Source organism: Plecotus auritus (assembly GCF_963455305.1).
Source record: "Plecotus auritus genome assembly, chromosome: 14".
Taxonomy (NCBI): Eukaryota; Metazoa; Chordata; class Mammalia; order Chiroptera; family Vespertilionidae; genus Plecotus; species Plecotus auritus.
In genome coordinates this window covers 4,587,264-4,609,133 of record NC_137780.1, presented here as the reverse complement: position 1 = coordinate 4,609,133, position 21,870 = coordinate 4,587,264, and the positions used below count along the sequence as shown (strand labels likewise).

Below are 21,870 nucleotides of genomic sequence, written 5' to 3'. Positions count from 1 at the left end.
TGCACGCCCCACGATGGGGATCAAGCCCACAACCCAGGCATGTGCCCTGACCGGGAATCAAACCGTGACCTCCGGGTTCATAGTTCAACGCTCAACCACTGAGCCATGCCAGCCAGGCATGTTCCCATTTTTTAAAGGAATTTCTCATACATACGGAGCAGAACTAAGGTTGACCAGGTGTGATGACATATTATAATGAGTAGTGTTTCTGTGATGTCTCAGCCACAGAAATAAAGAAGGAAATATTCGGTTTATCAGAGTAGTTGTTGTAAACGTGTCACATTATAACGAAATTAATTTAGATTTAAAAACAAAGCCCTTCTTTGTCCCTGGCCCCTGTGGCTCAGTTGGTTGGACATCGTCCTGTGCACCAAAAGCTCGTGGGCTCTATCGGTAAGGGACTTGGAGGAGGCAGCCTATCTGATTTTCCACTCTCACATTGATGTTTCTCTCTCCCCCCACTCTAAAAAAACAATAAAAATTATTTTTTCAAAAAAAATTAAAAAGATAGGCCTCCTTTGGAGAATAGCTGATTTTTATTAGGGCCAAAGAATGCCAGCTTTTTAAATTTAAAAATGGTTTGCATGTGGCTGTGCAGAGGCTGGAAGCGGAATATCCCGCCCGGCCCCCTCCAGCCGCACGCATTGCAGCGCCTGTCGCTCCTCTCAGCCGCTCCTCCCCGCTCCGCACTGATAGCGCCTTCTCCCGCCGAGACTCCAGCTGAATTACAGCCGCTTAGCAAGGACTCCGGGCTAAGCGTGCATTTAGTGCCCGCACCACTCAGCCATCTGTCTTCGCTTTGTTTATTCCTCCTCTGACGCCAAACCCAATCAACTTGGCACCCAGACACGCACTGGGGATGCCAGGGGCCCTCTGCTTCCCGAGATGCAAGGTTCACGTCCCTTCCATTCAGAATGTAACTCCGCGGCCTTTAGCCTTGGTGGGTTCCCCGGGAAACTCCCTGACCCGCCCCGTTCAGGCAGCGGCAGCCCGGGGTCCCCTGAACCCCCGCGACTGGCTCCTCGGATGCAGTGGCCCTGCCTCTGGGCTGTGGGTCCGACAAGCAGGCGAGGCCGCAGGGAAGCCGAGCCGATGCCTGAGCCTCCCTCTCGCTCTCTCGTCTCGGCCCCGCAGGGGCTGCTCGGAGCTCTGCCGCATCCCCATGGTGGAGTACAAGCTGGACAGCGAGGGCACCCCCTGCGAGTACAAGACCCCCTTCCGGAGGAACACCACGTGGCACCGGGTGCCCACCCCGGCCCTGCAGCCCCTGCCCAGAGCCTCGCCCGCGCCCGGCACGCCCGACCGGCTGCCGTGCCCGCAGCTGCTCCCGCAGGCGCAGGCCGCCATCCCGCGCAGCACCTCCTTCGACCGCAAGCTGCCCGACGGCACCAGGTACCGTGGCGCCCCCTCCGGAGGCCGCAGCGTCCCATTGGGGGCGCAGCCAGGCTGCGGGGGGGGGGCCTGCCCGTGTGGCTGCGGGTTCTGAGTCGGCTTATTCTGACAAGTTGGCAGGCAGCGCTGGGGCAGGCCCGGGGTGCGGGGATGCGGGACCCCCCTGGCCCTGGCCCTGCGATGGAGCAGGTGACACGCTGGTCCTCGCGAGGGACTGAGGGTAGGACAGCCACGGGATGTAACGTGCGGCGTAGGGAACAGAGTCCACAACATTGCAGGGACCGTGCACGGCGCCAGGTGCGTTCAGGGAACCTCAGGGATCCCCTTGTACAGTGCCTGTGGCCAGTCACTGTTGTACGCCTGAAACTAATATAATAGCGGACGCCAACTGCAGTTGAAAAACAAACAAGAAAAAAACGAGGGCCCTAATCACAGATTCTGCCACCGGGGCCCCATTCCCCCTCCCTCCGCGGTCCTGCGGGTCACTCAGACCCTCTAGGTGCCTGCGAGCAGCGCTGAGTAGAAACAAGGCTGCCCCGTCAGGGATGAACCCCATCTTCCCCATGGCCCTGTGTTAAGAGGGCCCGACATCATGAGCTTTTCCTGGCGTTCCTCTTAAGCAAAGTGAGTTGAGTTTAAAGTGACTTTGGTCAAGGTTAGGGTTTTCTCTCTGCACAGTTTTAAGTACAGAACCGAAATGTGTCTTGTGTGAAGGCTCACACACCAGGTCGTGGTGATGTGTTCCTGACGCTGGCCTCCTGGGGTCGCATGGCTGTGCTTCCATGTGTCACGGAACCACGGTCTGCACGGCGACGTTACGTGCTCCAGCCACGTCTTTCCTGTGACGCGGCTCCAGCCGTGAGCACCCGAGGTCTCCGGCTTCACCATGTCTCACTCTGTGTCCACCACGGATCCTGCCCCTCCTGCCGCGTGTGCTGCTTCCCTGTGGCAGTGGGCTCGTTGGGAAAGCGAGCCAGGCCAGGTGCCGGCTGCACAGAGACCTCGGTGCCCCGCTCATGATTCTGGTCCCGTTTCAGGAGTTCGCCCAGCAACCAGTCATCCTCCAGCGACCCCGGACCTGGCGGGAGTGGGCCCTGGAGACCGCAAGTGGGCTACGACGGGTAAGCCCATCTCCACCCTCCGCTGGGCCTGGGAGGAGCTGGGGGGTCTAGGGAGAGCCTGGGAGGAGCTGGGGGGTCTAGGGAGAGCCTGGGAGGAGCTGGGGGGTCTAGGGAGAGCCTGGGAGGAGCTGGGGGGATGTAGGGAGAGCCTGGGAGGAGCTGGGGGGTCTAGGGAGAGCCTGGGAGGAGCTGGGGGGTCTAGGGAGAGCCTGGGAGGAGCTGGGGGATCTAGGGAGAGCCTGGGAGGAGCTGGGGGGATGTAGGGAGGGCCTGGGAGGAGCTGGGGGGTCTAGGGAGAGCCTGGGAGGAGCTGGGGGGATGTAGGGAGAGCCTGGGAGGAGCTGGGGGATCTAGGGAGAGCCTGGGAGGAGCTGGGGGGATGTAGGGAGAGCCTGGGAGGAGCTGGGGGATCTAGGGAGAGCCTGGGAGGGGCTGGGGGGATGTAGGGAGGAGCCTGGGAGGAGCTGGGGGGCCTGGGAGGAGCCTGGGAGGAGCTGAGGGATGTAGGGAGGGCCTGGGAGGAGCTGAGGGGATCTTGGGAGAGCCTGGGAGGAGCTGGGGGGATGTAGGGAGAGCCTGGGAGGAGCTGGGGGGATCTTGGGAGAGCCTGGGAGGAGCTGGGGGATCTTGGGAGAGCCTGGGAGGAGCTGGGGGGATGTAGGGAGAGCCTGGGAGGAGCTGGGGGGTCTAGGGAGAGCCTGGGAGGAGCTGGGGGGATGTAGGGAGAGCCTGGGAGGAGCTGGGGGGTCTAGGGAGAGCCTGGGAGGAGCTGGGGGGCCTGGGAGGAGCTGGGGGGCCTGGGAGGAGCTGGGGGGCCTGGGAGGAGCTGGGGGGCCTGGGAGGAGCCTGGGAGGAGCTGGGGGGATGTAGGGAGAGCCTGGGAGGAGCTGGGGGGATGTAGGGAGATCCTGGGAGGAGCTGGGGGGCCTGGGAGGAGCTGGGGGATGTAGGGAGAGCCTGGGAGGAGCTGGGGGGATGTAGGGAGAGCCTGGGAGGAGCTGGGGGGATGTAGGGAGAGCCTGGGAGGAGCTGGGGGGATGTGGGGAGAGCCTGGGAGGAGCTGGGGGGATGTAGGGAGAGCCTGGGAGGAGCTGGGGGGTCTAGGGAGAGCCTGGGAGGAGCTGGGGGGTCTAGGGAGAGCCTGAGAGGAGCTGGGGGATCTAGGGAGAGCCTGGGAGGAGCTGAGGGGATCTAGGGAGAGCCTGGGAGGAGCTGAGGGGATCTAGGGAGAGCCTGGGAGGAGCTGAGGGGATCTAGGGAGAGCCTGGGAGGAGCTGGGGGGCCTGGGAGGAGCTGGGGGGTCTAGGGAGAGCCTGGGAGGAGCTGGGGGGTCTAGGGAGAGCCTGGGAGGAGCTGGGGGGATCTCGGGAGAGCCTGGGAGGAGCTGGGGGGCCTGGGAGGAGCTGGGGGGTCTAGGGAGGGCCTAGGGGAGCCTAGGAGCCGGGGGGAGCCTGTTTCAGTCACTGCACGCAGCCCTCGGAGGATGTAAAGATGCCAGGTGGGTCCTGCTGAGTCTGTCCAGCCAGAGGCTCCTGGTTTCTATCTAGGCAGCTAGTGCTCATTTGTCTGTATTCTGAGCTTGTCGGCTTTTTCTTTTTTTAATGTATTTTTATTGATTCCAGAGAGGGAGGGAGAGGGAGAGAGAAACATCCATGATGAGAGAGAATCATGGATCGGCTGCCTCCTGCATGCCCCACACTGGGGATCGAGCTCGCAACCCAGGCACGTGCCCCAACCGGGAATGGAAGCGTGACCTCCGGGTTCGTGGTCAATGCTCAGCCCTGAGCCACGCCGGCTGCTCTTTCTTTAGTGAGGTCTTGGTGAGCGTGTGGACAGGAAGGAACCGGGCTCTCTGGGCAGCGCCCTTGAAAGTGTCCCCTCACTTGCATTGCAGAGCAGGCAGGGTCCGCCTCGACACCCCTTTGCCTGCCTCCTGGCAGGGCGGAGCGGAAGGCTGCCTCCCGCATGGGCTGAGGCCCCCCCTTGCGGCGTGGGCTCACCTGGTGCCCCGGCGCCCGCAGGTGAGGTGAGCCCCAGGGCACCTGGGGGCACGGCGAAGCGGCTCAGCTCTGTGCGCTCCCCAGGTGCCAGTCCCCCCTGCTGCTCGAGCACCAGGGCCCGGGCCCTTTGGAGTGTGAAGGAGCCAGGGACCGGGAAGACGCCATGGACGGAGGCAGGCACCCAGGTAATAAGGAGCTCCGGTACCCCCCCCCCCCCCCCCGGCACGCCCTCACCTCCTGCTCCCTCTCCTCCGTCCCTCGCGCCTTCACTCGCTCATTCCGCACACGGCTGGTGGGTGTCATCAGGCAGCGTATCAGCTCGACCCCTGAGGTCATCGGGCCGGGTCAGACTGGTGGTGCCTATAAAAATGGACCATCGCCTTTATTTTTTTTAATATACATTTTTTAAAAATATATTTTTATTGATTTCAGAGAGGAAGGGAGAGGGAGAGAGAGATAGAAACATCAATAATGAGAGAGAATCATGAATCAGCTGCCTCCTGCCCCCACACTGGGGATCGAGCCCACAATCTGGGCATGTGCCCTGACTGGGAATCGAACTGTGACCTCCTGGTTCCTAGGTCAGTGCTCAACCCCTGAGCCACGCCAGCCGGGCCGGACCAGTGCCTTTATGGTACGTGTCCTGCCGCCCCGGGGCATGTCCGCCGGTAAGACAGAAAGTCCTAGAGCCACGGTCCTGTTCGCTTTCACCGGGACGTGCTGGCTCCCGTGCTCTTTGCTCTCCTGCTAACGCTAGAAATTGGGTGCTCAGCTCCTCTCTCTCCGTGTGACAGAAACCAAATGGCACGGCCCACCCTCCAAAGTCCTGGGCTCCTACAAGGACCGAGGCCTGCCGAAGGACGGGAGCTGCAAGGACTCTCCCAACAAGCTGTCCCACGTGAGTCCTCCCCCGCGTGAGTCCTCCCCCGCGTGAGTCCTCCCCTGTGTGAGTCCTCCCCCACTGAGTCCTCCCCCGCGTGAGTCCTCCCATGTGTGAGTCCTCCCCCGCGTGAGTCCTCCCCCACTGAGTCCTCCCCCGCGTGAGTCCTCCCATGTGTGAGTCCTCCCCCGCGTGAGTCCTCCCCTGTGTGAGTCCTCCCCCACTGAGTCCTCCCCCGCGTGAGTCCTCCCCTGTGTGAGTCCTCCCCCACTGAGTCCTCCCCCGCGTGAGTCCTCCCCTGTGTGAGTCCTCCCCTGCGTACGTCATCCCCCATGTAAGTCCTCTGCACACGGGTCTCGAGTGCAGCCTCTCAGAGCCGAGGTGAAAAAACAAATAAAAAGTCAAGATTTTTTCCCCTCCTTGATTTATGAAGAACCTCGAAGAAAGGTCAAAGGTCACAGTCGTTACTGGCAAGGCCACGAGGGCACCGTCAGCCTCTGACCCTGCTACCCAGCGCCGACAGTCACTAAACCGTGTTCCTCCCGTAACCTGTGAAGTGTCTCCCCTGGGGGTACCGGACGGACGGGGGGTGTGCAGCCGTGTGTGGTCGGGGTGCCCTGCCGCCGCTGGTCACTGGTCGGTCAGTGGGACAGGCCCCGATGGGGCAGGATGACAGCGGGTTTCCCTCACTGTCCGCCCGGCCCTGAGGCGGAGCGTACAGGTGACTCGCTCAGTGAACACGTTCAGTTAAACGCAAAAACCTGAATTGTTGGTTGTTGCCAACCAAGGAAGGCTGTCTTAAGGTAGCTTTTTTTTGTTTTTTAGTCCTCACTGGAGGATATTCTCCCATTGATTTTTAGGGAGAGTGGAAGAGAGAGGAAAAGACAGAAACATCGATGTGAGAGAAACACATCAATTGCTTGCCTCCTGCACCCTGACCAGGGCCCGGGCCAGGAAGTAGCCTGCAACCGAGGTACATGCCCTTGACCGGAATCGAACCCGGGACCCTTTGGTCCGCAGGCCGACGCTCTCTCCACTGAGCCACACCGGCCAGGGCTGACGTAGCTTATTTTTTTAAAACTGGAAGCTGTAGAAATCTGATCAGCTCCTCATGTGTCTTTCCTCCTCCCGCCCTGTCATTGGCAAGCTCTGCTGCTGAGCCTTAGCACACATGGGACCGTCCTCCCGCGGCCGAGCCTGACCTTGGCTGACCTTGTCTGGGCAGCCCTGCGGAAGCCGTTCAATCCCACCTCCAGATTTGAGCGGTCTCAGCAGAGGGAGGCGGGTGGGAGTAGTCATGAGAGCATCGCCGTGTGACAGAAACATTGGATGCGCGGAGGGATCGATGGCTGTGAGTGACAGGAGAGGCCAGACCACGTCGCAGGATCAGCCCTTGGGGCCCAGGTCTTGCTTGTGTTCCCAGCTGTGCCAGACGGACGGGGACATCGCTCTGTTCTCTCCCTGTTCTGTCTCCCAGGGACCCCACAGCTTTGCCCACGGAGCGCCTGCCCCGTTAGCTCGCTCGGGCCTCCACGAGCCTGTGACGACAGCATCCCTTACACTCTAGGCCAGCGGTCGCCAGCCGGTGGTCCACTGGTGGTCCGTGAGGTCCGAAAGGTTGGCGACCACTGCTCTAGACGGTCTCCGGGGGCCCCCCCGTTAACCCTGTGATCCCCGCGTCTCGGCACAGTCGGGCAGTGAGGGCAGCGTCCCGCTGTGGCTCGCCCCCGCCCTCCCGCGCAGACCCAGGCTGGCGCTGTAATTGGTCATCGAAGCGCTCTCTTGGTAAAAGCCTGCTCCCCAGCACTCACCTTCCCGTGCCGGCCCAGCTCCGGTGGCTGCGTTGACCGTGTTCTGGTCGGCGACACCCGTGCTTCGTGCACAAGTAATGAACACAGGCTTGAAAGGGTCCATCGGATGCGGGATGCAGCAGCGGGGGAGGAATCGGGGACAGGGTTTTTTTAGGTAAATTCTGTCATTGGCTCACGCTGAACAGAGTGGAAGGGGTTGTGGCGAGCTCGTCTGTCTGTAGCTTCGTGAGTCCGGGTGAGAATAATCGTCTTCATGAAGGAGCAGCGCAGCCACCCCGGGAGACAGTGCGGGCTCGGGTCCCGCCACCACAGTGCAGCAGCAGCCCAACAGCCAGGCCCCCGGCCCGGGGCTGTGTTTCCCAGAGCCTGGAGTGTTGCGTTTACACTCCGCTGCGGTCGTTAGGTGTACAACCACATGGTGGCTAAGAGCCGTGTTCGTGCCCTCATTAAAATGTCCGTTGTTGCGCCGGCCGGTGTGGCTCAGTGGATAGAGCGCCGGCCTGCGGACCAAAGGATCCCGGGTTCGATTCCGGTCAAGGGCATGTGCCTCGGTTGCAGGCTCCTCCCCGGCCCAGGCCCTAGTTGGGGTGCGTGCAGGAGGCAACCCATTGATGTGTTTCTCTCACATCCATGTTTCTCTCTGTCTTTCCCTCTCTCTTCCACTTTCTCTAAAAAACAATGGAGCCCTGGCCCGTTTGGCTCAGTGGATAGAGCATCAGCCTGCAGACTGAAGGGTCCCAGGTTCGATTCCGGCCGAGGGCACGTGCCTGGGTTGCGAGCTCAGTCCCCAGTAGGGGGGCGAGCCAGAGGCAGCTGATCAATGATTCTCATCATCGATGTTTCTATCTCTCTATCCCTCTCCCTTCCTCTCTAAAATCAATAAAAATATGTAAAAAATAAATAAATAGAAAACAATGGGAAAATATCCTCGGGTGAGGATTAACAATTAATTAATTAATTAATTAATTGATTGATTGATAAAATAATAAAATGTCCTTTGTTGCTAAATGGGAGCCTGGCTGGGCTCAGGCACATGGACCTCCCCTGTGGGAAACGTGTGTGTGCCCAGCGTGGCGACACGTGGCCCGTGCCCTGACACCCTCGCTCCTCTCCCCGCAGATGGCGGACAAGGGCTGCCCCAGCCCCTCGAGCAGCGCCACGCTGTCCAGCAGCGCCTCCAGCACCAGCGACGACAAGCACTTTGGCTCCGGGGACCTGGACCCCGAGCTGCTGGGCCTGACCTACCTGAAGGGGGCGTCCACCGACAGCGGCATCGACACGGCGCCCTGCCTGCCCACCGCAGGCCTGGGCCCCGGGCACGTGCCGGGCAGCAGGTCCATGATCCACAGCCGGGCCGAGCCTTGGGCGGGCTCCGGAGACATCTCGGGGCCCGAGGACGAGCAGGCGAAGCTGTACGCGGTCCACGGCTACGCGCCCGCCCCCACCAGCGGCGCCGCTGACGGCAGCATGGGCGACCTCAGCGAGATCTCCTCTCACTCCAGGTGAGTGCCTGCCGCCCTGCTGCCCGCACCTGCGAGGTCCCCTGGGCCCGGGGCACCTCACCTGGGGAATCCCCTGGGCCCCCGTGCACCTCCCCTGTGGGCTGGGGGCCTGAGAGAGGAACGGTGTGCGGGTGAGATGTTTCGGATTGTGAGATTTACACACTAGCAAGCCACGTGTTTGTGCTCACTCCTGCCCACCTCTGAGTGCAAAACCAGGCATGTCCCCACGCTCACAGCCACCCGCTCTCCCCTGTCCGCCTCTGAGAGCAGGGCGGGCAGCGGGAGGCAGAGACGTGTCAGAGCGCCCGACCTCCACGGGCTCAGGATGCTCAAGTGCAAGCTGCGTGCCGGGGGCAGGAGGACGCTGCGCGCACGGCAGGGGCCATCGAACAGGAAAGCAGGCAGCAGACGTAAACGGATGCTTCTGAAGCGGGTGGCTGTGAGCGTGGGGACGTGCCGCTTTGCTCTCAGAGGCGGACAGGAGAGAGCGTGTCGCTGTGAGCGTGGGGACGAGCCAGCACCCCTGAACTCCGGGTGCATTGCAGCTTCTGTCTGTTCTCTCCTCAGCGGCTCACACCACTCGGGCAGCCCTTCCGCTCACTGTTCCAAAAGCACTGGGTCTCTGGACACGTCCAAAGTCTACATCGTGGCTCACAGCAGCGGCCCGCCGGGGCCCGGGTCCATGTCCAAGGCCTACCACCGCCAAGGGGCAGTGAGCAAGTACGTCATCGGCTGGAAGAAGTCGGAAGGCAGCCCGCCCCCCGAGGAGCCCGAGGTGCCTGAGTGTCCAGGGTAAGGTGGCCGCGGGTCGCTCCAGGCAGCCTGGGCAATGTATTTTCTAAGAAAGAATAATCTAGCCCGAGCGGCGCGGCTCAGTGGTTGAGCATCGACCTATGAACCAGGAGGTCCCGGTTCGATTCCCTGTCAGGGCACAGGCCCGGTTTCGAGTTCGATCCTCAGTGTGGGGCGTGCAGGAGACAGCCGACCCATGATGCTCTCTCATCATTGACATTTCTCTCTCTCTCTCCCTCTCTGAAATCAATAAAAATATATTTCAAAAAAATAAAAAAGAACCATCTAGAAACATCTTTGTAAAACTCTCTAAATGTTGGCATTTATATTTCTCTTAAGTCTTCTCTTTCCTTGATTTTTACATGTAAATTTAAAAGCAATCCCTGCTGTCTGTACTTCTATTCAGAAAGCTGCCCGCAGTGGCAGCGTCTCGGTGATGTGCTGCTGGTGGCATCAGCATCGACTCGGAATAAACAAGTTCAAGGACAATTTGAGTCCCACAGAGTCCGAGTGCGTTCGTTAGGGTTGCTGTTCATGTGACCCAGTTTGAGCAGGACTGTGACTTCCCTTCAGTGGTCAGGTCTGGGGCAGGGAGGGAGGCCTGTTCATCCGTGGTCCTGCACATGCACGCACACACGTGTGCGCGCACATACACACACACACACACACACACACACACGAACAAACACGCGCATACCCCAGACTGGGGCCCTCCGGAGCATCTGCGTGCTCACCTCTAGTCAAGGCCACAAAGTAGGCCCTGGGGTCATGTTTACTGTCGCATCACCTGGCAGTCCTAGTAAAATTACTAGCTTAGCAGGAGAGGCTGTTGACTTCTATGCCGGCACATAGGAAAACTAGAATAGCATGTTTTATTAGGAGTTACGGCTGACCCTGGACAATATAGGTTTGGGCTGCGCATGTCCACTCTACGCAGATGTTTTCAATAAACGTGTGCGGTATCAGACACGTATTTTCTCTTACGATTCCCTTCGTAACATTTTCTTTTCCCTGGCTTACTTTACTATAAGAAAACCATATGGAATACACATAACATACAAAACCGATGTTACTTGACTAAGTCAACAGCAGGCTATTAGTCAACGTGGGGCGGAGTCAAAAGTTATGCATGATTTTCGACTGCGTGGAGGGTCGGCGCCCCTGACCCCTGTTCTGTTCAAGGGCCGCCAGTCTAGGTGTTAGATGTTCATTCGGCAGTTACGGACGGCACCTGGGCCTGGAGCGCCTCCTAGCCCCACGTCTCCGTCAGAAGCTGGGCGCTGCCGGGACGCCTCATCATCACACCTCCGTGATCCCTCTGTGGCTTCGTGCAGAGCCCCCGCCCCGCCCCCCAGAGGTGACCTCTTTTCATGCCCTGCCACCCCCTAGGCCACCCAAATCTCCAATCACATTTCAGACGTTTTCACAGCTGCTTTTCACGCTGCTGTCTGCTCACGTCTGTGTGGCTGGGGCTCCAGGGTCCGAGGCTGCAGGACCCCCGAGCACCTCGGGAGCCGAGCCAAAGCCCAGAGATTCCCAGAGCATCGCTGTTCCTTCCGAGCGAGTCTGAGTCTCTCATCCGATCATTTCCCAGGGAGCGGTCACACTGACGGCACCTCACATTGGAACTACTCGCCCCCGTGACACAGCGTCACTGGCCCTGGCCCCTGGCCCTGGCCCTGGCCTCCGGAGCGACGTCTCCGGTCCTGGGGCTGACGGTCGCCTCGCTGACCCCGTTCGTTCACGCCGTCCGCAGGGGGTTGTGTTGCTCCGATGGCGTCTCCAGAGCAAACCTCTTCAAACGGACTCTCTCCCTGGAAAAGAGCTGAGGCAGTAACTCAGCCAGACAGCCTTTTGTTGCGCATAAATACATTTTTATGTGCTGATAATGAGGGGAGACAGCTGCCTTAGTTATCCCAACAGCTCTGCGGAATGGCTGATGATAAAACCTGCTTGGCGCACGCCGGGATTGATTACTCCTAAACCCCAGGCTCCCGGGCCCCTCCCTGCGGCCCCGAGATCCGAGGTGTGGCTGGCTGGCTCGGGTTTCTGGGAGGCACGGGGTGCCCTCCCAGGAGCACGAGGATCTCAGATGAATGATTGAAACTGTGTTTTCTGACACAGATTAGGGAAGGAGAATATTTTAAATATTCTATTTTTTTTAAAAAAAAAACTTGTATTTATTTAGGAGAGGAAGGGAGAGGGAGAGAGATAGAAGCATCAGTGATGAGAGAGAATCATCGATCGGCTGCCTCCTGCACGCCCCACACTGGGGATGGAGCCCGCAACCCGGGCATGTGCCCTTGACCGGAATTGAACCGTGACCTCCTGGATCATAGGTCGATGCTCAACCACTGAGCCACGCCGGCCGGGCAGGGGAAGAGAAGGCAGCCTTATTGTAAAAGCTGGCTGCGTTTCTTCTCTTTCGGGATTTGGGGACGGGATTCGTCTCTGAGTTGTTCAGGAATCTGACTCTGCAGTTGACTCATTTCACACACAGGACAGGGGTTGGGGGGGTTGAGGGGGAGTGCGGAGCGGATGCAGCAGATGCGACAGGACTGAGCGGTCCAGAGCCGTGCGTGGTGCGTGCGTACGGGTTGAGTCTGGTTATGGGATGTCCAGTCTCACGCTGCGGGCGCATTGTAGACGGCCAGGCACCGCTTCTCACCTCCCTCTGCTTGCTCCGACAGGCTGTTCGCCGAGATGGAGCTCATGTCCCCCGCAGCTCAGCACCCGGCGGCGGCGGCGGCGGGAGAAGACGGCTCGGAGACTCAGCACGTTCTGTCGAAGGAGGACTTTGTGAAGCTGATGCTTCCCGACAGCCCCTTCGCGGAGGAGGGGAGGAGAAAGGTCAGCGGCTCCGGGGGCTCCGAGTTCCTGGGAACGAAAGGGAACTCGACGTTGGAGACCTAGGGGTTCCCGGAGCACCTCCGTGTGCGTTACCTCTCACGGTCCTACCAGCGGCTCCGGCAAGGCTGGCCATTGCCCATCTGCTCTGTCAGTGAGCAGAGCGAGCCTGGGGGCCGGGAAGGGCAGCTTCCCGCACGGACAGGGGACCTGGAATCCGAGGGCCCGGCTCAGATCCTGGCTCCGAATACCATCCGCTACGTGACTTCGTACCAGTGATTTTTAAAAATATACACATATCTTTATTGATTTCAAAGAGAGAAAGGGAGAGGGAGGGAGAGAGAGAAACATCCGTGATGAGAGAGAGGCATGGATCGGCTGCCTCCTGCACGCCCCCCAACTGGGGATCCAGCCCGCAACCCGGGCATGTGCCCTGACCGGGAATCGAACCGTGACCACCTTCACAGGTTGATGCTCCACCACTGAGCCCCGCCGGCTGGACTGAGCCTTTTTTTTTTTTTTTTTTTATTGATATTTTACAGAGAGGAAGGGAGAGGGATAGAGAGCTAGAAACATCGATGAGAGAGAAACATCGATCAGCCGCCTCCTGCACACCTCCCACTGGGGATGTGCCCGCAACCAAGGTACATGCCCTTGACCGGAATCGAACCGGGGACCCTTCAGTCCGCAGGCCAACACTCTATCCACTGAGCCCCGCCGGCCGGACTGAGCCTTTTCTTTCTAACTTGCGTCCGTCCAGTCGCTTACGCTGGGCCGTGAGCTGGTACAGACTGCCGTACGCGAAGTCCAGTCCCTTTGCTGTTAACAGGAATGAGCTTCTCCGTGACTGACACATGAGGGTTTTCCCTCTGAGGCAGATCACTTCCTTGTCATGGTGTAAATTTAACTCCAGTCACACACATTCAGCCGGCGCGCCTCCGTGGGACGGACTGACAGTGGAGGGGACACGTACAATAGGAGTATTTTCAGCCGCCTGGCTGCATTCACACGTGTCAGTAGCCATTTCTCTATTTGTCTCACGCAAACATTCTGGCTCTTTCTGTTGTTCGTGTGGAAGGAGTGTGGTTCAGTGTGCTGAAGTAGTTGGAAATTCAGATTTATTTTTATTTTTATTTTTTTAGTATTTGAGTACTTGCTTCTTCAGGAAGAACTTTCCTTACCCTGTCTGCGCTTTAATGCACAGTCACCGTAACGGTCCCTGTACGGCTGGTTCTGATCGACGACTAAGATTACGTTTTCAGCCCCGGGGACTGTGTCCTTGGAGTGATGCAGTAAGGTGGACAGCAGCGTGTCACTTCACCGGCTCCATTTCTCGCAATGGAGAGGCGAGCGTTCACCATCCGTGTGTTACTGTTTAGATTAGATTGAATCTCCCCGGCCGTTGGTTGGCACAGAAGTGGCCCGATATCCACATGGAGTCACTTCCGATCAACATCAAGCCAAGCGCCCCGCGTGGGCTCCGATACCTTGCCTGAAGTGACAGCCCCTCCACGCCCGAGGACGGGGAGGTCCCCCTTAGGGTTTCAGGAGGAGCAGAGCTGTGCACGTCTAACTCACCGCACCGGCTCACAGGATGACTTGGTGCCGGTGATTTTTAAAAAATATCTTTTTATTGATTTCAGAGAGGAAGGGGAGAGAGAGAGAGAAACATCAACGATGAGAGAGAATCACTGATCGGCTGCCTCCTGCCCTGCACGCCCCCCACCGGGGATCGAGCCCGCAACCCGGGCATAAGCCCTTGACCGGAATAGAACCCGGGACCCTTCAGTCCCCAGGCCGACGCTCTGCCCGCTGAGCCACACCGGCCAGGGCTGTGCCAGTGATTGCCGTGACCCCGCTTACCGTCACCTCAGCCTGTGCCTCCAGCTGCCCGACGCCCGTCTTCTCCCGCCCTGTGTTTGAACCCTAGTTCTCCTTCTACGGGAACCTGTCCCCGCGCCGGCCGCTGTACCGCACCCTGTCGGACGAGAGCGTGTGCGGCCACCGCAGGGGCGCCTCCCTCGCCAGCTCCCGCAGCTCCGCCCTGGACCACGCCCTGCCCAGCGACATCCTGTTCAGCAGCACCCCGCCCCAGCGCAGCACGCTGCCGCCCCGCACGCAGCCCGCGCCCGGCCTGGGCAGCCTGCGCAGTGAGTGGGGGCTCCGACCCGGGGCCTCGCGGGGCCCCTCGGAGGATCTCCTCCGGAGGTGGTTGGGGGGTTACTTTTTAAACTACGTAGCATGTGCTGGTGTGTTTTCTTCTTTATGTGATAAAATCCCCAGAGTGCACGTGGCAAAAAAGTTAAGCGATACCGTGCTCTCCGTTTTGAAGAAAATTTGAAAACCTGTATTAAACATGTTTTTTAAATCCTCACTCGAAGATATGCTTAGAGAGAGAGAAACATCGATCAATTGCCTCCTGTATGTGCCCCAAATGGGAATCCAACCCACAACCTAGCTATATGCCCTGCACGCCCCCCTGCTGGGGATCGAGCCCGCAACCTGGGCGTGTGCCCTGACCAGGAATCGAACCCTGACCTCCTGGTTCATGGTCGACGCTCAACCCCTGAGCCACGCCAGCTGGGCCTTTTCCACTTTAAAACGAGCGCTTTCCCAGGCAGCGTCTGATCTTCAGAGAGAGAACCTTTCGCTAGTGGGGACTCGTACGGGTCTGGTTCCCGGTGTGGAGTTCAGAGAGTGCAGATTAAAGGGGAGCAAGCCCGTCTCTCCCAGCGCGACCGGAAGGCCTCACCCCGCACCTCCAGGCGGGATTGGTACAGCCCAGGCCTCCGGGGCAGGTATTTTTAGCTTCTCAATGCTCCAGCCTTGAACCCGTTCAGGATCTTTGCTCTCCGGAGATCAAGATCCTAATCTGACCTCGGGAGACAGATACCTCGCCAGCGGGTTTCGGGCGATTCATGCCAGGACTCGTGTGCGTTTCCTGCGAAGTCCCTGAGGCGGGTGCATCGGGTTGGAGACGTGAAAGGAAAGCCGGGGCAGGCAGGTGGTTCCGCCCGGCGTGCGGGGCCTCTGCTCCCGTTGCTGGGGTGGGGGGTTCAGGGTAAAACCTCTTCAGTGGCCCCGATAGAGAAAGAAGCGGGAGTGGCCGTTCGGGCGCAGGGTTCCCGGGCCAATAACCGGGGACACCAAAAGCACAGGGTGCCCCTCCCTCCCTGGCCCCTGGCCCCCAGCAGTACCACGCAGTCCTGCGGTGAGCGTGTCAGGAGAAGTTTAAACGTCGGAGCCTGTTCGTGCAGACAAAGGGAGACGGACCCCGGGACCTTCCGTGCAGGCAGGATGCTGTCCCTTCTCTTCCTCGCCCGTTTCTAAGGGGAACGAAGCGCGTCTCCCCGCCTTTTAAAGTGGCTGACACCCCGGGCGGCTCGATTTGTGGTGATCAGCTTAGGCGACTCCAGGACACTTTTAAACTCCCCGGTTAGAGAGACCGCGCCAAACGCTCCATGCGGTAAAAGCTCACAACCCTCCTTAAAAGCGGGAGGTCACCCCAGACGAAAGCAGGGGCTGGTCCTGGTGAGCTCGGTGGAGGTCCCCAGCGAAGCCTGCCCCGGGAGAAACTTCCATGAGGTGCCCATCTGTGTGAGGCTCAGAGCCAGGACCCCACCCCCCAGCCCCCCGCATCAGGTCTCTGCTGTGACCTCTGAGTGAGTCTGGAGGTCGGGACGTTCTGCAGGCCCCGGATCGTCCAGCTATGTCTTTCCTTGGGTGGGGCGGGCTGGGGCGGGGAGGGGGCAACAAAATCTTTGACAAGAAGTTGCCTCGGCCCCTCGACGGGGCGGGTGTGCCCCGAGCCGTGATCTGCCTGACTCTGGTTTTGTTCCGTTTAGACGAGTTCTGGTTCTCGGACGGGTCCCTGTCGGATAAGTCCAAGTGCGCAGACCCCGGCCTGATGCCCCTCCCCGACGCGGGCACGGGCCTGGACTGGTCCCACCTCGTGGACGCTGCTCGGGCGTTTGAAGGTAAGGACCCGCCGCCTCCGGGGCGGCAGCTTGGGGGCCGCCTCTGTTCCCGGGGTGTGTGGGCTGACGTTTTGGATGCTCACCCATCTTTGAGGATGGAGCTGTGACAAACGACCCCTCCTCGGAGAGCCCGGGTCCCTTAGTGAATTGGGCACCGGGTCCCGCCCCGCGTCCCAGGTCAGGCAGCAGCTGTGACGGGCCAGGTTAGTTTTCCTCTTTGACCTCCATTTCCTGACCCATTGGGTTGAGATCGGGACCCAGAAGTCCAGCTTCACCCCGAGCAGACGTGCCTCCCCCACTGATCGGCCTCACTGAGGCCGCACGCTTTGGCGTTCCTGTACCTCGTTTCTGAGTGCACAGCCATGGGGAGAGGCCTAAGTAAGGAAAAGAGCAGCTAACCTCAAGCAGAAAGCGCCCATTTGGAAAATGTTAAATATTACTGTAAGTTCGCAGTGTTACTGTAACACACCGTCATACTTTCGGGGGGTGAGTGATGATGAAAACGATGCTGTCTATTAAAACCTTTGGACCGCAGCCAGGGAGTGGTCCTTCGGATGTATTGTTTCAGAAACACTACTTTAAATATATGTTTTTAAACGTGGAAATTAACTGCACTTCAAAAAGATTCTGCAAATGCTGTGGGGGAAATAAAAAAAGAAACGAAAGGAATAAAATAATTTTTTTAAACTGGCAAATTTTCAGTGCGGATTTATAAGTAAAAACATCTATGATCGAGTTTCTTTGAATGTTGATAAACCAATATAAATTGGATCAAAAAATGAAAAAGTACAAGTGGACAGTATTAGAAGTGAAAAAGGAAAGTAGTAGTAAGTCATCCATAAGAGAGATTGTAAAAATTAAGGAATGTCCTGTGTAGATGCGTGACATTCCTGAATGGATGAGTCACTTAATGGCGATTGGACACTTGTTGCAAGATGCATGCCGAGGCCAAGGGCAGAGGGCAGTGGAAGCGTTGGCCAAGAATGTCCCTATTCCCAAAGATCACCAGAAACGGAGTTTACAGTTCATTGTTGACAAATTTCAAAGACTAATGATGACACATTTTTCTTCAAAATCAGAAACAGCGTTATTGCACAAGAGGGTTCTTTCCTGATAACAAACACACACAAAGGTTCATGACAATCTTGGTCACCAATCTTGATGTGAAAATGAAACGTTGTGGTAAACTAAAAGGATTATTCATTGTTCTCGGCAAGAGGTTAGCCGGTTTAGTAAAAGAAAAACTTCTAATGGTAAGTTACAATAGGCGAGTTAATTAAAAGTTCTATCAGTTTCACCAAAAGGGTGGTGCTCATATAATTAGAACCTATCCTATATAACAAAGAGCTAATACGCTAATTAGACCTTCCTGACGAAGCCGGGGCTGCGAGACCCGAGCCCCTTGCATGAATTTCATGCATCGGGCCTCTAGTTTTTAATAAAAAGATTTGAGAGATACCTTCAAAGCTTAACGAAGAAATCTACTCTATTCCAAAGAACTGCATAATAATGAATAGGAAAACAGGATAAATATATCCCTTAAATCCAGAAACCAAAAGTATCGTTTGAGACCACGTCCTATAATTGGGTACTGGGGTCCTGGACATTAAGAAGCAAGCAAAGGAGAAAGGAACACATTTTGGAGGCAAATAAATATGTATGGATATGCTTCCATATCTAGAAAATAGAAAACCACTCCGATATATGCAAGACGCGTGCATGCACAGTCCACAGAAGAAGCATCACACGTGAATAAGTCCTCGAGAAACGTTCACCTACACGTGTCAATGTCAACGCTCATGAGCTGCCAGCTCACACCTTTTGAACATCAAAATGACTCAGCTGCTCTGGGAAGCTATGAAGAATGCCCGCCGCCGGTGTCGTTACAAAGATTACAAAATGATTCATGTTTTGGTTCAGGCAAGATGGTGAAAAATGTACCCACCCTTTGACCAGAAACCTAATTAATTCCTGAAAACTTGCTTACTGGAAATGATGCAAAAGAAGAAGAAAAAAAAGAGCTTCCAGTAGAGAAATCCTGCACAGCATTATTACAACGTGATGAATCAGTGCGCAGGTAACCACACTCGACCGTAAGAACTGCCGTCTAAAGGTTAAGGCCTTCCAGGTCTCAGAGAAGAAGGTGCGTGCGTCCCTTGCCCTGCCCTGCGCTCCTCCCGTGGGGCCCCGGCCTCCTGGCCCCGCGTCCTGTGAGTAAGAGAACTAACCGGGGAGCAGTTCAGGTCTGTTGGATGCATGTGGTTCTTTGGTCTGGTGGGGGCAAGATACGGCCCTTTGCCCGTCCGAACTCCGAACTGCAGCCGGCAGACTGTGTCCCACGACGGCGCAGCCATCACTCCCTCACCCTCGGGGAGCCCATTGGTTTTTGTCAGGTAGACAGAGGTAGGGTGTGGGCGTGCTGAGTAATCCGGGCACTGGGTCCCACCCCGCAGGGCGGTCAAGGGAACACCCCCCCCCCCCCCGGGAAAGCGGGCTGTGGGCCCACGGGGAAGCAGCGGGGGAGGTGGAGTCTCTTGGAAAGTTCCCAGGACGTGAAGTCCTTCTCAGTTAGGTCACAAGAAGGCCGCCGGTGTGTCCTTGAGCATCGGTGTGTCCTTGAGCATCGGTGTGTCCTTGAGCGTCGGTGTGTCCCGGAGCGTCGGTGTGTCCCTGAGCGTCGGTGTGTCCCTGAGCGTCGGTGTGTCCCGGAGCGTAGGTGTGTCCTTGAGCGTCGGTGTGTCCTTGAGCGTCGGTGTGTCCCTGAGCGTCGGTGTGTCCCGGAGCGTCGGTGTGTCCTTGAGCATCGGTGTGTCCTTGAGCGTCGGTGTGTCCTTGAGCGTCGGTGTGTCCCTGAGCGTCGGTGTGTCCCTGAGCGTCGGTGTGTCCCTGAGCGTCGGTGTGTCCCGGAGCGTCGGTGTGTCCCTGAGCGTCGGTGTGTCCCGGAGCGTCGGTGTGTCCCTGAGCGTCGGTGTGTCCCGGAGCGTCGGTGTGTCCTTGAGCATCGGTGTGTCCTTGAGCATCGGTGTGTCCTTGAGCATCGGTGTGTCCTTGAGCGCCGGTGTGTCCTTGAGCATCGGTGTGTCCTTGAGCATCGGTTGAAGGGATGAGCTGTTTAGAATGAAAACAGGCTTAAAAGGTGCAATCACACGCTGGTGAGGGGAGAGGGGTCTCGGGTCCCTCGGGCGAGGAGGACGCCTTGTCCAGCACGCTCCTCCCGCAGGTCACCTTGCCCGCTCTCGCAGCGCCCGCAGCCCCGCTGGGTCACGGGAACAATCTGCGGCAACGGCTTCGCCCCCTCAGCTCTCGGGGGCTGTGGGGCTGCCTGCTGACTGTCCACCCTCTGCTTAGTGCTGAACGCACTCAGATGAGAAACGGACATGAAAGTAGGTTTTTAGGGAAATGATTTAAAGGGAGTGTCTGTTTCCTGTGGACGCCGAGCCCACTGCCCCCCTCTGCCAGCCTGGCTTTGCCCGGGAAGAATGGGAGCGTGTGTGTGTGTGTGTGTGTGTGTGTGTGTGCGTGCCTGTAGTGTGTGTGTGTGTGTGTGTGCGCGCGCCTGTAGTGTGTGTGTGTGGTGTGTGTGCGTGTGCATAGTGTGTGTATGTGTAGTGTGTGTGTGTGCCTGTAGTGTGTGTAGTGTGTGTGTGGTGTGTATGTGTGTGCATAGTGTGTGTAGTGTGTGTGTGGTATGTATGTGTGTGCATAGTGTGTGTATGTGTGTGGGTGTGACTGTAGTGTGTGTGTGTGTGTGTGTAGTGTGTGTGGGTTTGTAGTGTGTGGGGGTGTGTAGTGTGTGGTGTGTGTGGGTGTGCCTGTAGTGTGTGTGTAGTGTGTGTGGGTGTGTAGTGTGTGTGGGTGTATAGTGTGTGTGTGTAGTTTGTGTGTGTGGTGTGTGTGTGTGTGCATGTGCATTGTGTGTGGTGTGTATGTGTGTGTAGTGTGTGTGGGTTTGTAGTGGGTGTGTAGTGGGTGTGTAGTTTGTGTAGTGGGTGTGTGTGTAGTGTGTGTGTGTAGTGTGTGTGTGGGTGTGCCTGTAGTGTGTGTGTGTGGTTTGTGTAGTGTGTGTGTAGTGTGTGTGTGTAGTGTGGGTGTGCCTGTAGTGTGTGTGTGTGGTTTGTGTAGTGTGTGTGTGTGTGTGGTTTGTGTAGTGTGTGTGTGTGGTTTGTGTAGTGTGTGTGTGTGTGTGGTTTGTGTAGTGTGTGTGTGTGGTTTGTGTAGTGTGTGTGTGTGTGTGTGATTTGTGTAGTGTGTGTGTGTGGTTTGTGTAGTGTGTGTGTGTGTGTGGTTTGTGTAGTGTGTGTGTGTGTGTGGTTTGTGTAGTGTGTGTGTGGTTTGTGTGTGTAGTGTGTGTGTGTAGTGTGTGTGTGGGTGTGCCTGTAGTGTGTGTGTGTGGTTTGTGTAGTGTGTGTGTGTGGTTTGTGTAGTGTGTGTGTGTGTGTGTGTGGTTTGTGTAGTGTGTGTGTATAGTGTGTGTGGTTTGTGTGTGGGGGGGGGTAACGTGGGGGTGTCTCTGTACCACCCACGCCTCTCTCCTCACAGTTTTGTCTGAGCCGTTTGGTTCCACGTCAGTCATGGCTTCCATCCTGAGTGTTTCCCGGCGCAGAAGCCGGGTGGGGGTGCAGCCTCCGCCGGAAGCTGCGCCGAGATGAGCTGCTCCCAGTCCAGTCACATTCTGTCCGCGTTTCCGCCCCCCGGGCTTCCAGATCCAATCGGAACCCACTCGGAGGCTGCGTGGTCGGCCACGCTCTGGCCCCGGCCCCGCAGCAGCCCCGCTGCTCCCCGAGGGAGGCGTGACGGCGCCGAGCCAGTTCTGTCCGTGTCAGGGACGTGGCTCTTGTGTAAATGAAGGTGAACGGAGATGAATCAGCGAAGACGTGTCACTCGGATGTTTGGGCTGGACCGTCAGCCTCGCATACGAGAAAGACAGGCGCCAAGCGACTTACCACGGGGTTGCGTGGCATACAGATCGCCGGTGGAACGCGCTAAGAGGGAGAAAACTCCATCTCGTTTTGACATCTTTTTTCTTAGTGTGAAGCGTGCCCTTCTTCGGGGCCATTGCAGAGCAGAGGGTCATCTTGGGACGTTGGGCAGCCAGACCCTGCCCCCCCCTCGCCAGAGCTGCTGTCCCCCACGTGCCCGCCCGCCCCTGCTGGCGCTCCTGTCCCGTGTGGAAGGAGGCAGTGCCCACATTCTGCCGTGAATCTGAACCCCATCGCGAACCATTTTATCCTGGGGCCAGGACGGTCGGGATGTCTGGTCGCAGAATGCTGTCACCTTGTAGAAGATGGAAGCGTTGTCTGAAGGACAGCTGTGCGCCTCCTGTGAGAGCCGTCCCTCCTTACTCTCAGCACAGCTCCCAGGAGGCCCGGCCTCCATGGGGCGCTTTCAGCCCCTCTCCCTCCGCCTCCACCATCCTTTCCAATTAGCGGGAAGTGCGTGACCCTCCATAAGCCAGGCAGGCAGGTAGCTCATTAGAAGGCCCGTCCCGCAGCCAGAGGGAGACGTGGGATCAATTAAGCACAGAGCCCCCCGATGGGGACCGGGTGCC

The 21,870-nt window shown here is 58.0% G+C and overlaps 1 protein-coding gene across 3 annotated transcripts in view; it reads left to right on the top strand.

Moving 5' to 3' along the window:
* The window catches only part of SIPA1L2 (signal induced proliferation associated 1 like 2), a 118,646-nt gene that overhangs the window by 91,087 nt on the left and 5,689 nt on the right, over positions 1-21,870 (top strand). For all 3 annotated transcript variants that reach the window (XM_080651210.1, XM_080651211.1, XM_080651209.1), the window contains exons 10-18: positions 1,135-1,392; positions 2,430-2,513; positions 4,598-4,698; positions 5,308-5,411; positions 8,324-8,706; positions 9,274-9,498; positions 12,189-12,348; positions 14,276-14,495; positions 16,191-16,322. In XM_080651210.1, the coding sequence (XP_080507336.1) occupies positions 1,135-1,392; positions 2,430-2,513; positions 4,598-4,698; positions 5,308-5,411; positions 8,324-8,706; positions 9,274-9,498; positions 12,189-12,348; positions 14,276-14,495; positions 16,191-16,322 (1,667 nt within the window). The remainder of the gene's footprint in view (positions 1-1,134; positions 1,393-2,429; positions 2,514-4,597; positions 4,699-5,307; positions 5,412-8,323; positions 8,707-9,273; positions 9,499-12,188; positions 12,349-14,275; positions 14,496-16,190; positions 16,323-21,870) is intronic.